This window comes from Erythrolamprus reginae, chromosome Z, assembly GCF_031021105.1.
Source record: "Erythrolamprus reginae isolate rEryReg1 chromosome Z, rEryReg1.hap1, whole genome shotgun sequence".
Classification (NCBI taxonomy): domain Eukaryota; kingdom Metazoa; phylum Chordata; class Lepidosauria; order Squamata; family Dipsadidae; genus Erythrolamprus; species Erythrolamprus reginae.
This window is the reverse complement of record NC_091963.1, coordinates 35,854,092-35,867,408: the sequence shown is the minus strand read 5'-3', so window position 1 is coordinate 35,867,408 and position 13,317 is coordinate 35,854,092. Positions and strand designations below refer to the sequence as shown.

General features: G+C 37.1%; 1 protein-coding gene across 1 annotated transcript; it reads right to left on the bottom strand.

Annotated features, from left to right (window-relative positions):
* Window positions 1-202: 202 nt before the first annotated feature.
* Window positions 203-7,972, bottom strand: C1GALT1 (core 1 synthase, glycoprotein-N-acetylgalactosamine 3-beta-galactosyltransferase 1). The gene is made up of 5 exons (XM_070730078.1): window positions 7,752-7,972; window positions 6,518-6,611; window positions 4,531-4,756; window positions 2,593-3,260; window positions 203-1,641 (listed from the first exon to the last, which is right to left on the bottom strand). The coding sequence occupies exons 3-5, from the start codon at window positions 4,751-4,753 to the stop codon at window positions 1,429-1,431; spliced, it is 1,104 nt and encodes a 367-aa protein (XP_070586179.1). The 5' UTR covers window positions 4,754-4,756; window positions 6,518-6,611; window positions 7,752-7,972; the 3' UTR covers window positions 203-1,428.
* Between the last annotated feature and the right edge of the window lie 5,345 nt (window positions 7,973-13,317).

Below are 13,317 nucleotides of genomic sequence, written 5' to 3'. Positions count from 1 at the left end.
TGGCTTGGAAAGTATATCAAGAAATAAAAAAATGCAATTATTTCAAGTTCTAAACACTTTTTGAGTGAGCTAAGGCACATCCGTTGCATCTATTATGGTGTTTTTGAAGCTCAAAACATTTACCTATCCCTAATACTGAATTGATGGTTGGCTTGAAAAGTATATGAAGAAAGAAAATAAAAGGAAACTCAAAGCAATAATCTGAAGAAATAAAATTTTGTTTGGCTTGGACTATAATTTCACTTGTTGAATCATATTTACAGAAATACATGATATTTATACTTCTAATTTGGCAACCATTTCCGGTAGCTCACTTTATCAAAATCCTCAAAGATGGGGGAGGAAAAAAAGAGACTAAAATTTTAAAGTCTGGAAAAAGATGGTATTTCAATTTGAATTCTTGGAACACATTATTATGCTGGGGATTTTGTCAACTGATTTTACGGGGTAAGGTGTCCCATTTATTTACATAATTGATTCTCTGAAAAACACCTGAACGTGTTCTTTTGGGAAAAAACATGACAAAAGCAGATATTTACACATTTCTAAATGTTGATAATTCTAAACACGAGAAAAAATACATCAAGAAAGAAAAAAAATTGTCAAAATTTGTTACCAAAATATTAGTGAATCTTAATGAAAATGAATGATAACTCTAATTGCATACTAGAAACAGCTAAAAATACTAATTTTGCAATATTATTTAAATTCTAATTTAAACAAGTCCTGTTCTGAATATATAGAATGAAACTTAGAGAAGTCTATTTCTAATGAATAGTTTTTATGTCCTCTGGCATTCATATTCCAGAGAAAGTTAAAACAAAGAAATGAAATGAAACAAATTAAAAACAGTAATACTGTATCAAGAAATATTTTGTTTTGCGGAGACAACAATCATTCTAATAATGGAATTATATTTACATATATGAACTAACAATATTTGCACCTGTCTTTTGGTTACCACTTTTAAGACTTCATTCTATAGAAACATTAAAGCTGTTATACAAAAAATGCAATTAAAGTGTTCAAGCTGTTAAGAAAATCTTATTTAAATTAAGCCTCTTGCGGTCATTTTTGATGCTGCAGTGTTTCTTCAGATGATCTCATGTGTGTTCTTCTTCATATATAAACTTGAATGGCTTCAACATTTTCTGGTTTAATAAAGCAAAAGAAGTTAATTTCTTTGTTAGGAAAAAGGGAAGAATAACTTCAACTCCTATTGAAAAAAGATGCCAATGCTGAATGTCCACGTGAGAAAAGGAACAAAAGTATTTGTTTCAAATGCAGATTGAGTCTCTGTCAGTAAAGCTTTGATAGAAGTACTGCATGCAGTCCCTTGGCATATGAAAAAACGTACCAGCGTATTAAAAAAGGATACAAAAGAACACTTTGTAAATTATTTTGCCACTTTTAGCTGAGCAAGAGCCCTTATTTAGAAGCTTTTGGAATATTTTCTTCAGCTTTGATTTTTATACCGCCTTTTGTAGTCTCACTTAAATTTTGTTTTTCTGGGACATCAGGATTATATCTGAATTGATAACCGTAAGGACGGAGATGATAAATCAAATATTCCAAATGATACATAGTAGTGGCATCTACATAGTGAAAAGAAACTGCTAGATCAGAACAGCAAGCAGGGCCCTAGAAAAAGAAAAAGAAAGAACGAATCAAAAGGCAACAAAGAAAACAGTCATGTTTTAGAGTTAATTAATGCAGATCAGGTGACTTTAACTTCAATCGTGATGGTCTGTCCTATGTTTACAAAGAGTAGAAACATTTTGTTTCTGAGAATATTTCAGAATATTTTGTCTCTGAATATGAATCACATACTGTACAACTGTTTTGTAATGGTATAGTAGATGTACATCAGGGAAATGTTATTTCAATCTCTTCCACATATGGATGATCCCCAGAGTATTCTTAAAAGAAAAAAAATATTAAACTTAGTATGATGGAGCTTCCATGCATAAAGTTCAGGTATCTCCCATTTTTAAAACAGATGTGAAATAGTAAAATTTATGCCTGAAACCATGGTAATGTCCTAGATGCCATAATAGGACTACATGGATCCTGCATCTGATGCAAAATAGCAACTTTAAAAGTTGCTAATAAATAATAGAATCACTAATCAATAATAATATAATCAATAGGTTTAAATACTATCAACAAATATGAATAAATCATAGCACTATTATACCATTGAAACAAGGATATATGACTGATAAAATGATAGGAAGATAACAAAATGTACTTAGGTGATAAATGTATAATAATGTATCAAAAGGAAGATTTTCCTTTGCAAATTAGACATAAGCTGCATATAAAATATACTACTCTTTGAGTAGCTCTAATTGTAAATAATGATATCAAATATGTAATATATAAAGCAGAATGCTTTATTTCTCTTTTTTATATCTTCTCACTTTTTCTCTTTATCTTTCTATCTTGTGTATTTTCTTCTCTAATCTTTTTATGTATACACGTTTGTTTTTTGTTGTGCAATTTTAATGTAAATACTCAATAAAACTTTTTAAAAAAAGAAATAATATAATCAATAATAATCTTTATAACCACCCCCATTATAAAACTTACCTCTACAGCAGGGTAATAATTGTAATTCCAGTACCAAAAGTTTTTGGGAAGGTATCCTTTGATTAAATGATGTTCTGGAACAAATGGATGGAAGGTTTCTTTGGCGCTTGTATCCCGAGAATCTCCAGCTTCAACATTAATGCTCTCCATACACTTGCCTAATGCTAAGTCTTCGATGGAAGAACTATGAGTACATTTGTTATTTTTGAAGGCATCCACAAATCTTTTCAGAGCTTCTTTGCTAAGCACATATCCTGCCCCACCACTCATATAGCCCTGTTTTACAAAAGGCTTAAATCTTCGCCCAAAATAAATGGGTTTTTCAGGACTGTATTTTGAGAGGAGCCATCTCAAGTTATCCAGTGCAACATAAGTATCATCATCTGCCTTCATGAACCAATCTGCTTCATCAAAATAATGTTCATGTACATACTGGAAAGCTTTAATAGTTTTCCAGTATAAGTGGTCCCTGCCTTCTTTGGTTTCTAATCCCACTGTTGGAAAGTTCTTGTTTTCCTCAGAGCTCATAAATAGGATTTTGTTGCAATGCTGGGCCCAAGTAGCTTTGACATGTTTGGCTTTTGTTTCCAGATTTTGGGGACCCGTCATCACCCAGCAAAGTATTCTTACCTTCTGGTACAAGTCTTCAGCAATATTTTTATTTTCATCTAGAGAAGGTATGAAGAGATATGTTATTCAATTTAACCTTCACAAAAATGAGTAGTACAGTGATACCTCGTCTTACAAACGCCTCGTCATACAAACTTTTTGAGATACAAACCCGGGGTTTAAGATTTTTTTGCCTCTTCTTACAAACTATTTTCACCTTACAAACCCGCCGCCACTGGGATGCCACGCCTCCGGACTTCCGTTGCCAGCGAAGCACCTGTTTTTGTCTGGAGGTGGGGTTTCCCAGCGAGGGTGAGCCTCAGTGAAATCGCAGCATCGTGAAAACACAGAGGTCCGGAAGTGGGGTTTCGAGGATTTCGGTGTTTTTGCGATGCTGCAATTTCACTGATGCTCCCTTCGCTGGGAAACCCCACCTCCAGACTTCCGTTGCCAATGAAGCACTCGTTTTTGCGATGCTGGGATTCCCCTGCAGCATTGCGAAAACACAGAAGTCCGGAGGTGGGGTTTCCTATGGAGGGGAGCCTCAGGGGAATCCCAGCAGCGCAAAAACGGGCGCTTCAGCTGGCAAAAGGGGTGGATTTTGGGCTTGCACTAATTAATTGTTTTTCCATTGATTCCTATGGGAAACATTGTTTCATCTTACAAACTTTTCACCTTAAGAACCTTGTCCCGGAGCCAATTAAGTTTGTAAGACGAGGTATCACTGTATAAACAATTCTGAAGGGGCAAAGGATGGAGTGGTATGGCACACAGGAGAGCAGCCAAATGTGGGAAAGGGATTAGTGCAATTCAGCATAAATTTGACCAGATAGGAAGGGGGTGCTGCAGAACCACACAAAAGCAAGAATTGAACTATGGACTGCAGGAAGAGAGGCTGCAAGTGGGTGAGCTGTACAGAATATGAGAATACATGTGGAATACTTTTACTGGAGCAACTTTGACTTTTCTTGCCAGCTTTGCCATTGATCTTGCTTGTGGCAAACACTGGCAAGGGAGGTCACAAATGGTGATCTTGTGATTGTGAGACACTAAAACCATTGCAATCTGTTGACTACACTGCAATGGCTAGAACTTCAAAGACCGTAAGTAATTATCACTCATTCAAGGTCATCACATCTTCAAAGTTGCTAAATGGAGGCTCCTCAACTAACTACCTGTATATTTTAGATCACCTCTTTATTTTTTTTTGGGCCGTGGCACATTTAAAACATGACCATAAAATTTTTATTTACAATCTTTCTTTTAGGCAGACATGATACTTATTATGTAGAAAAATAAAAACGTGCTCAAGATAGAATATATAAATACCTTTATGTTGTCCAGCATCAGCATTGAAATTCATTTGTCCTTTTAGGTTATTGTTTTCATCATTATCTGAATGATGGCCATGAGGATCATTATGAAGAATGTGAGGCTCAACTTTGATTTGTTCGTCTAATCTTAAATTAAACAGTAAGTAACACAGGAAAAAGCCAATTGCTGATCCAAAAGTGAAGGTCAAAATATTCAGTAAGGATTTTGGAGATGCCATTTCCTGAGGGAAAAGAGGAACCATTATTTTACTCTTAAGTTTCACATAAATACACAGAGGAAAAATACATTCAGTAATGAAATTGAATAATTATAATCAATCAGGTGTTTAGCTTCAGAGACAAAGGAGAAAGGATGGGCTGGATGGACCCCTTTCAAATAAATGCAATATAAACAAAATGCATTTATACTCAGAAACAAAGGATACAATGTTAATATATGTGTTTGTGTGTGTATGTGCAAGTAAGAGAAAATTCCTACGTTTTTGATGTTGTTGGGAAAGCGATGATCCCTGAGTGCAAAATAGGGGAAAAACTTTTTAAAAGGTATTTCATTACCAGGGCACTAATGGATTTAAAGAGTATATACAGTGTTCCCTCGATTTTCGCGGGGATGCGTTCCGAGACTTCCCGCGAAAGTTGAATTTCCGCGAAGTAGAGATGCGGAAGTAAATACACTATTTTTGGCTATGAACAGTATCACAAGCCTTCCCTTAACTCTTTAAACCCCTGAATTGCAATTTCCCATTCCCTTAGCAACCATTTAGATTATTACTCACCATGTTTATTTATTAGTTTATTTTTAAAAATATTTATTAAAGGCAGATGAAAGTTTGGCGATGACATATGACATCATTGGGCGAGAAAAAATGTGGTATAGGGAAAAAACCCACGAAGTATTTTTTAATTAATATTTTTGAAAAACCATGGTATAGACTTTTCGCGAAGTTCGAACCCGCGAAAATCGAGGGAACACTGTACAGCTTTTGTCCCCTACAGATAAAGAGAACAGCAAAAGGGAGGCACAAATAAACTGCATATATTTATGACTCAGCATTTAACATAATTTTCAGATAGTTGCACAGGATAATTTGCCATGTAAAACATATATAAAACATTTAAGGATATTTATTTTACTGAAACTTAGAAGGGTTTTTTTCATGTCATTCCAGGTGCAGCATCTTGAATGGAATGTAATGGAAACATGATATTAGCTATTTGTTTTTCTGTCAGTAAGCATTCTTTCTTTTTTAAAAAGTATTTATTGAATATAAATATTAAAAACAGGAAAAGAACAAAGAAATGCAATAATAAAAAACTTACACAATACATAATAAACACTGACAACAAAAAAGATAAGAAACAGAAAAAAGAATGAAAAAGAAAAAAGAAAGAAAAATGATTTTTTTCAGAAAGCATTCTTTCATTTCAACTTGGCAAATATCCACTGCAAGCATAGAATTGTGTGTCTTCCTTATTCTGGAAAAAAAAATCCTTTTTCTCATCTTCCACATGAGCAAACTTTTAAAAATGTCTTCAGATGTGGCATTTTTCTACGCTGGAATGAGAGTTTGCAATATTTTTCCACCTGTTTGGTTTTAGTATTGCAAGCTGCAAACGTAACATATCCATCATTGCAACTGCTGACATATTAATTCAGGATGTCAAACTCCCAACGACATGTTGTCATCATATGGCATATCACAACTTAATAGGCCTGGCCAGCATGTTAAAGGTTCCAGCCTCCGGGCCTCCAATTTAACACCCCTATAGTAACTTTTTTTTCCTGCATGAAGCCATGAGTGTATTGACATCTCAGGGTATATAGAAAAGTATGATCATTTGGATCCTTTTGCTCTCCAAGCATTGTAACATGGAACAACTCCTACCCTTAATCTCACAGGAATCTACATCAGACTTAATAGGTAGATCAGCCCAAACACATCAATGGGAGCAGACTTTGATTATTAAACTACAATGTTTACCTTTAAATTAGCACGTCCTGACCAAACTGGTTGGGAAATATGGGACCTATGGCACAGTTAGGCCCATTCTGGTTATTCAAAGATGAAAAGGCTACTGCAAGAAAGAGCAAAAATCGAATTCAGCAGCACAGAGAATGACACTAAAACCAAGTTTGAAACCAATTTATTCCATAGGAAAATAAAATTGGACGGGGGAGGGAAAAAGAGAGGGACACTAGAACATCATGTTACAAAGGTCACTAATCCACTTCGGGTAATTAATGGCCAAACTAACTAACCAAATAGGTAAATCCTTTACACATTGTTCCTTGAACCCACAAACGAGTTGGCCAAAACAGCAAAAAAAGAAGTTTGCAAATATGAGAAGTATATTAAAATTCTTTGCCCACGGGTACTGCCTATTCACCAAATTAAACATAACAGGAGACACGCAGGTACAGGCTCGCACTCTATATCCCTTCCCCAAAAATCGCTTTCCTTGTAAAAGTACCTGGACTTTATATCCCATTTATAACTTTTTTATTTTTATTTATTTATTTTGTCCAATACACAATGAGGGTATTAGTGGGTATATATATATATATACACACATAGTAAAATACATGATGAAGGTTATAGAGGAGATACTCATAGTAAAATATATCTATGAAAGAATAGAAAAGAAGATATAGTAATAGAACATATCAATGAAAGAATAGAAGAAGAGATATAGGAATAGAAGAAAAGTATAGGAGATATAGGAGAGCAATAGGAAAGGGGACGGAAGGCACTCCAGTGCACTTGTACTTCGAGGGCTGTCTTTTTGCTCTCGAACAAATCTTTTCCCTTCCGAAGTATCTGGATTTCATTCCTGTTTGATGTTGCGTAACCCCCATTTAAATGGGGGGACCCCCCCAATATTCCCTTTACAGTAATAAAATAAAACATTCGCTATTGCTTGGGGCCATAGGATTTGCGATAAAACACTCCCGGAAGACATCAGACTAAAGCGGCCCCACTGAAATTAGCAAGATTTCTTCGGCTTCAATATCCTCGCTGTCAAATGCCCCTAAAACACGATTTCAGCCCTTTGTACTCCACGCGGCGTTTTTTATTTCCACCCTCTCTCTAAAAGATGGCATTATGCGCGTTATGTTCGTACAATACGCGCCCCGTCACTTGCCGAACCGGGAGCGCCTCGCCCCCCGCTCCCCCCTCCAGGCCCGACCACCGCATTTCAGCCTCTCCTCTTTACCTTTATTCCCTGCCCGCCTCTTCCAGGAGTACAGGGCGCAAGGCCGAGAACTCCTTTCCGGAGCGCTCGGGAAAGAGCACGGACCACGCGGGGACCGCTGTCAATAGCTTGCAAGCAGACTGCCACACCGCAACTACCCAGACTGCAGGTCGCCGGCCGGAGAAAAAGAGGGAACCCGAGCCGAGCGCCGCCCCGCTTGTTCCTCTCAGCCTCTCGAAAGCGCCGAAGCTGTGGAAACGGGGTGGAGTTGGGTCCTTCTTCCCGCCTACTTGGGTGGGTGGGTGAACGCGGTGGCCGCTTGAGGGCGGAAGAGCGATGCGCGAAGCAGGGAAATAGCGGCCAGGAAACTTGCCCCTGTGAGTGGCGCAGATGCGGCCCCGCTTTCGCGTCTATGTTCAGGGGGGGCTTTACAATGAAACAACGAGAAAGCAGGTTGGCATTAAAAATATAAATGACCACTCTTGCTAATAGTGGCAGGAAATATAGCATTGTTGTTTCAAACCAGTATTGTTTTACTGTGTCCAGTGCGGGGCATGGGTACAGGAACCGTAGTATTTTTATTTAAAAGAACAGCCCTTAATTTCAGAAAGCTATCCTTTAGATTTAATTTTTATTATTTTTGCTGTTGAGCTTTTTATTTTGTAAAGCAAAATTATTAATAGTTTTAAATTTTTTAAAAGAAAATCTTTATGTATCCCCTAAAGATTTGCCCATCTTCAGATTTATCTTTAATTTTTTTTAAAAAGAAAATATGATTACACAAGGCTTGAAAGGCCAGGCTCCATTTCTTAAAAATGGTTAAACCTTGTCATCAATAAAATGACCTTGGAAGCCAGGAGCCAGGCCAGTATGTACAAATGTCTCAGGCCTGAGAGATAAGAGTTTCACCAAGTATAGTACTGAATAAAATAACAGAGTTGGAAGAGACCTTGTAGGTCATCTAATCCAACTCGCTGTTGAAGCAGGAGCCTTTATGCTATTTCTGAAAAGGGGCTGCCCAATCCCTTTTTGAAAGCCTCCATTAATGAAGAATCCACAACTTCTGATGGCAAGCTGTTCTATTAGTTTAACCAATTAACAGAGTTGGAAGGGTCTTGCAAGTAATTTAGCCCAAGCAGGAGATCCTACATCTGCCTTTACCTAGGGTTGAACTCACAATCTTCTGATTTTGAGGCAAGAATTCCACTTCTAGGCCATTTAGATAATCAGTCCTTGGTCAGTTTCCATCCTTTGTTCCTTGTATGACCTTTGGATGCTTTGGAAAAAAGATTGTCCCCCTCATCTCTGTGACAGATCCTCAAATATTTGAACACTGTTATCATATCACCCGTGATCCTTATTTTCATTATACTGTATATGACTAGTTATTGGAACTTTTCTTCATATGTTTTAGCCTCTCAACTCCTAATCATCTTTGTTGCTCTTCTCTGTACTTTTTCTAGAGTCTCAACATCTTTTTTTATAGTGTGATGACCAAAACTGGATGCAGTACTCCAAGTGTGGTCTTACTAAGACTTATTAGCAGGGGTGGGTTTTGGTTTACCTCACTGCCGGTTTGCTCCTTGATGTGCCCCCACATGTGTGTGTGCAGTGCTAAACTGTTACACCAACACTCCGCAGTCTGCATTGGTTGACGATCAGTTTCCGGTCACAATTCAAAGTGTTGGTTATGACCTATAAAGCCCTTCATGGCACTGGACCAGATTATCTCAGGGACCGCCTTCTGCTGCACGAATCCCAGCGACCAGTTAGGTCCCACAGAGTGGGTCTTCTCCGAGTCCTGTCAACTAAACAATGCCGCTTGGCGGGACCCAGGGGAAGAGCCTTCTCTGTGGCGGCCCTGGCCCTCTGGAACCAACTCCCCCCAGAAATTAGAATTGCCCCCACCCTCCTTGCCTTTCGTAAGCTACTTAAAACCTACCTCTGCCACCAGGCATGGGGGACTTGAGATACTCTTTCCCCCTAGGCCTTTACAATTTTATGCATGGTATGTCTGTCTGTATGTTTGGTTTTTATATTAATGGGTTTTTAATCGTTTTTAGTATTGGATTATTATTGTACGCTGCCTTATTATTGCTGTTAGCTGCCCCAGTCTCCGGAGAGGAGCGGCATACAAATCCAATCAATCAATCAATTAATCAATCAATAGCTAGCTAGCTAGCTAGCTTCCGTGCATACATAAAAGCAAACAGCTCTGTGTGTGCAGAAGCAAAAAATAAGATGGCACCACCTATAGTACCACTGAGAGAACCAGTTCAGAGGTGTTCACAGGCCTGGGAGTTCTAGTGACCAAGGCCGCCAAGTTACAACTGGTTCCATAGAATTGGTCCAAATCAGGAGAAACCCACCACTGCTTTATAGAGTGATACTAATTTACTGACTCAGGTAATACCTTAGCTAGGTCCAATGAGGTGCGGGGAATAATTGTGCATGTATGTTTATGATAAAATTACAATTATGTCCTGCAAAATGTCTGATTTAGTTTAATTCACATAGGTTACATTTTTAAAAGCTTTTCCTTCTCTTTCATGTAGATCCTATCGGAAATAGAAACAGATATTACACATAGTCCTTTAAAACCATTCATTTAATGACCATTCAAAGATAAAACAATCCCAAAAAAAGCAGGGTGTTGGACTTCCAAGGCCCCTTATAACTGTTATCCTGTCCTGTCCTGTCCTATCCTAGTTTGTGCCTCCTGATTCAAAATTTAGCATTTCTAATTTTGTCTAGAAAATTACTATGGCATGAAAATCTGGTTAGCTACTGTCAATCACTTTAAATAAAGCTATTAATATTATGAATTTCCTTAATATCTATCTGACCTGTAACTACTAGTTCTTTCTGATACATTTTTTTAAAATCAAAAGGGGTTCAGTAGCAATGTTTCAAGCATTAACTGAATTTATAATGAGTCTGGGCCATAAGCAATTTTCAAACCTTTTTCACATAATTAAAACGATGAGTTGCATTTCTGGTGCTTTGTTTTGAATTTTTTACCTTTGCTTTTCAAACCTTTTTCACATAATTAAAACGATGAGTTGCATTTCTGGTGCTTTGTTTTGAATTTTTTAACTTTGTTTTTCTTTCTAGAATATAGATAAAATATAGTTTTGGTTAGAGAAATGCTTTGAGACTCAGGAATGTTGGAAAGGAGAAGTATCTTAACAGTTGTGGTTGTTCCTTTAACTCTACTCATACAGCTAACAAAATGTCAAGAATGCACCTATTAGCTATAAACAATGCTGGAAGGTCAGATTTGAGGCTGTGTGTTATCTACATTTTGACATCAACTTGAAAATGACACCAGGGACATTGATAAGGACAGAGTTATGTCAAAAAAGGTCAATATATCAGCCACTTTTATGATTGAAGTCTATCCTTTTTAAAAAAAAAACTACAAATATTAAAAGGAGGAAAGACTTAAGTTCTGAGGTTGTGCTGCCATTATCTCTTTTTTGAATTTGCATGAATGTGAATTTAAATGAAATATTTTCTGGAACAATCTTAAAAAAATCAATATGTGATAGCTTTTGTTGTGTTAAAAATGTTTTTGGTGTGTTCTGGTGAGATCAGATGTTAGCATGTAGATAATTCTTTCCTAAATAACTTTGTATTTTATTTCAAAACTTGAATTTTTGCAGTAATAACTATTGTTACAATACTGTTTGCCAGTATGATTTGGGACATTTTCAAAAATAGCATTGTCTCTAGTTAATACTAGACTATGTATGATATACTATGGGCCTGATAACTCCTTTGCAATCTTATTTCCAAAATTTTCAAGATGCAAATTTGATTGTGTTATATGCAAACCAATATGATTTCTATTGAATAACTACTGCTTTTTGAATTATAATAAAAGAAGTTTATTCAGTATGTTTGCCTGTGGCATTTTCCACTTCTTCCCTATTTAATTTACTGGCTGACAAATAAGATGAAGGAAGAAAACATATAATTAATGCCTGCATAAATCTTTATTTCTTAACAATTAAAGTCAAGTAGTACTTTCTGTTGAATGTTGAATGAGTAACAGTCTTCTCAACAGATGAAATTTAGTAAAACACATATAAATCACCAGAATCTCACTAACTGATTTTCAGGTTTAAGTAAAGCTCAAATAATAACTTGTTGGAGCTGTGAATCCTAGGACAGTAAATCTTCCTTATCTCAAGAAGTTATTGTGCATCCACTTTCATTATTACTCTATGTCCACAGCAGCAGATTCTTTGACCTATCTCTTGATAGGGCCTAGTTTACTAAGTGGTAGATTTTATGCTCTTTATAATGCATTTCTTACAAGAATAAATATCCTTTCTGCTATAAAGGTAAAATTTATTTTCATGTTTAGTGAAGCAGCTTAACTAAACATGGCTATGATGAATTTTCTACCATCAGGGACAGACACATACACACAGAGAATGCTTCAACCTCCAAGAGAAACTGAAACAAAATATTAAGAAATAATAAATTTGGAATATATCCAGGGGTGGGCAGCAGGCAGGACGGGGTGGAACGTAGTTCCAATAGCGGAAATGAAGCTGCATGCCTAGCTCCAGCTGACCGGTGGCAGTCACTTCTCGGATTACCAGTTTCGGCTGGCCTCTCTTTTTTTCCCTGCACTGTGTCTGTGCTCCTCACTTTTTTCCTCTTTCCTCCTTCCTGGTCTTGGACGAGCTTCCCTCTCTTGCCGTGGCCACCTCTTGAGGCCAGGAAGGATGAAAGGAAAAAAAAGCAAGGACTGTGCAGCAGCAGCAGCAGCAGAGAAAAAAGGAGAGCTGAGCCGTGTCAAAGCAGAGTGGCTTAAACGATCATCATCGTTCAAGTGAATTGTTAAGTTCACTTGAACGATGATGATCGTTTAAGCCACTCCCACCTGGCCGGCCACTCCTACCCAGTCACATGACCATCAAGCCACACCCACAAAATAAGCCACACCCAGGGTGTGGCAGTAAAGATTTTGGCTGCCCATTAGGTCATCAGATGCAGCCTATAACACAAGCTAAGAAAAAGAAATTTAAAAGGTAAATTAAAATGCTACTTATGGATACATACAGGTAGTACTTGAGTTACAACCACAACTGAGCCCAACATTTCTATTGTTAAGTGAGACATTTGTTAAATTAGTTTTGTCTCATATACAACCCTTCTCGTCCCAGTTTATTTTAGTTATTTATTCATTTTTTTTTAATGTGGCTCTTCTCCTTAGACTCAGGGCTTAGACTCCTTAGACTTACAACATGTTAGCAATAGCACTTTTTAACAGAGCCAGCATATTGCACCCACAATCCAGGTCCTCATTTTACCCACCTCGGAAGGAAGGAAGACTGAGTTAACCTTGAGCCGGTGATGAGATTTGAACTGCTGACCTGCAGATCAGTTTTAGTAGCCTGTAGTACTGCACTCTACCTGCTGCACCACCTCGGCTCCAAAGTTGTTAAGTAAATCACTACAGTTATTAAACAAGTAACAAAGTTAAGTGAATCTGAATTTCCCATTGAATTTGCTTCAGAGAAGGACACAAAAAATGATCATATGACCATGGGATATTGTAACAGTCATAAAT